The 585-nt window shown below is 64.1% G+C and overlaps 1 protein-coding gene across 1 annotated transcript in view; it reads right to left on the reverse strand.

Annotated features, from left to right (window-relative positions):
* Nucleotides 1–108: 108 nt before the first annotated feature.
* The window catches only part of STOML2 (stomatin (EPB72)-like 2), a gene marked incomplete at its 3' end in the record, with an annotated part of 3,340 nt that continues 2,863 nt past the window's right edge, over nucleotides 109–585 (reverse strand). Inside the window, 2 exon segments of the mRNA XM_009575385.1 lie at nucleotides 109–188; nucleotides 504–585. The exon segment at nucleotides 504–585 is cut by the window's right edge and continues 16 nt beyond it. Coding sequence (XP_009573680.1) covers nucleotides 109–188; nucleotides 504–585 — 162 coding nt within the window.

Raw genomic sequence — 585 nt, forward strand, 5'->3', positions numbered from 1 at the left:
CAATGCCAGGGAGCGTCCAAGAGAAAGCCGGGTGTCGTCCCGGCCATGGTTTCACCTTCCCCAGTGCCAGCACCAAAGCGGTGGCTGCCCCAAGGAGCCATCGCTCACCTGCTGCGCCAGCGCGGCTGCCAGGAGCTGAATCGCCTCCGCCTTGGCCCTGGCCTTGACCAGCATGGCGTTGGCTTCTCCTGCAACGAACCGCAGCAGGACGCGCGTCAGAACCGCGACAAAGCACTCACAAGGAGCAAATCAGGAAAATTTCACACGTGCAAAGCCGCCTCTTCCCCAACAGCAGCCCGGCCATACTCCTGCCACACACCTCCTGCTGTGGGGCAGCAAGAGGAGCTGGAGCCCAGCCCCAGGGTCCCCGCAGGGAAGGATCAGCGCGGCTGAGGAAGCCCGGCCCACAGACAGGGATGCGGTCTCTCCCCGGGAGTGCCATCCCTCAGTGCGGAGGCCTTCGGACCCCCCAGACCCCCACGTGTTCTCGCCCAAGGCGCTACCAGCAGCTTTGTTGATTTGTTCGGCCTTCTCAGCTTCTGACGCCAGGATCTGGGCCTGCTTCTGCCCCTCAGCCACGTTGAT

This window comes from Fulmarus glacialis, unplaced genomic scaffold, assembly GCF_000690835.1.
Source record: "Fulmarus glacialis isolate BGI_N327 unplaced genomic scaffold, ASM69083v1 scaffold33923, whole genome shotgun sequence".
Classification (NCBI taxonomy): Eukaryota; Metazoa; Chordata; class Aves; order Procellariiformes; family Procellariidae; genus Fulmarus; species Fulmarus glacialis.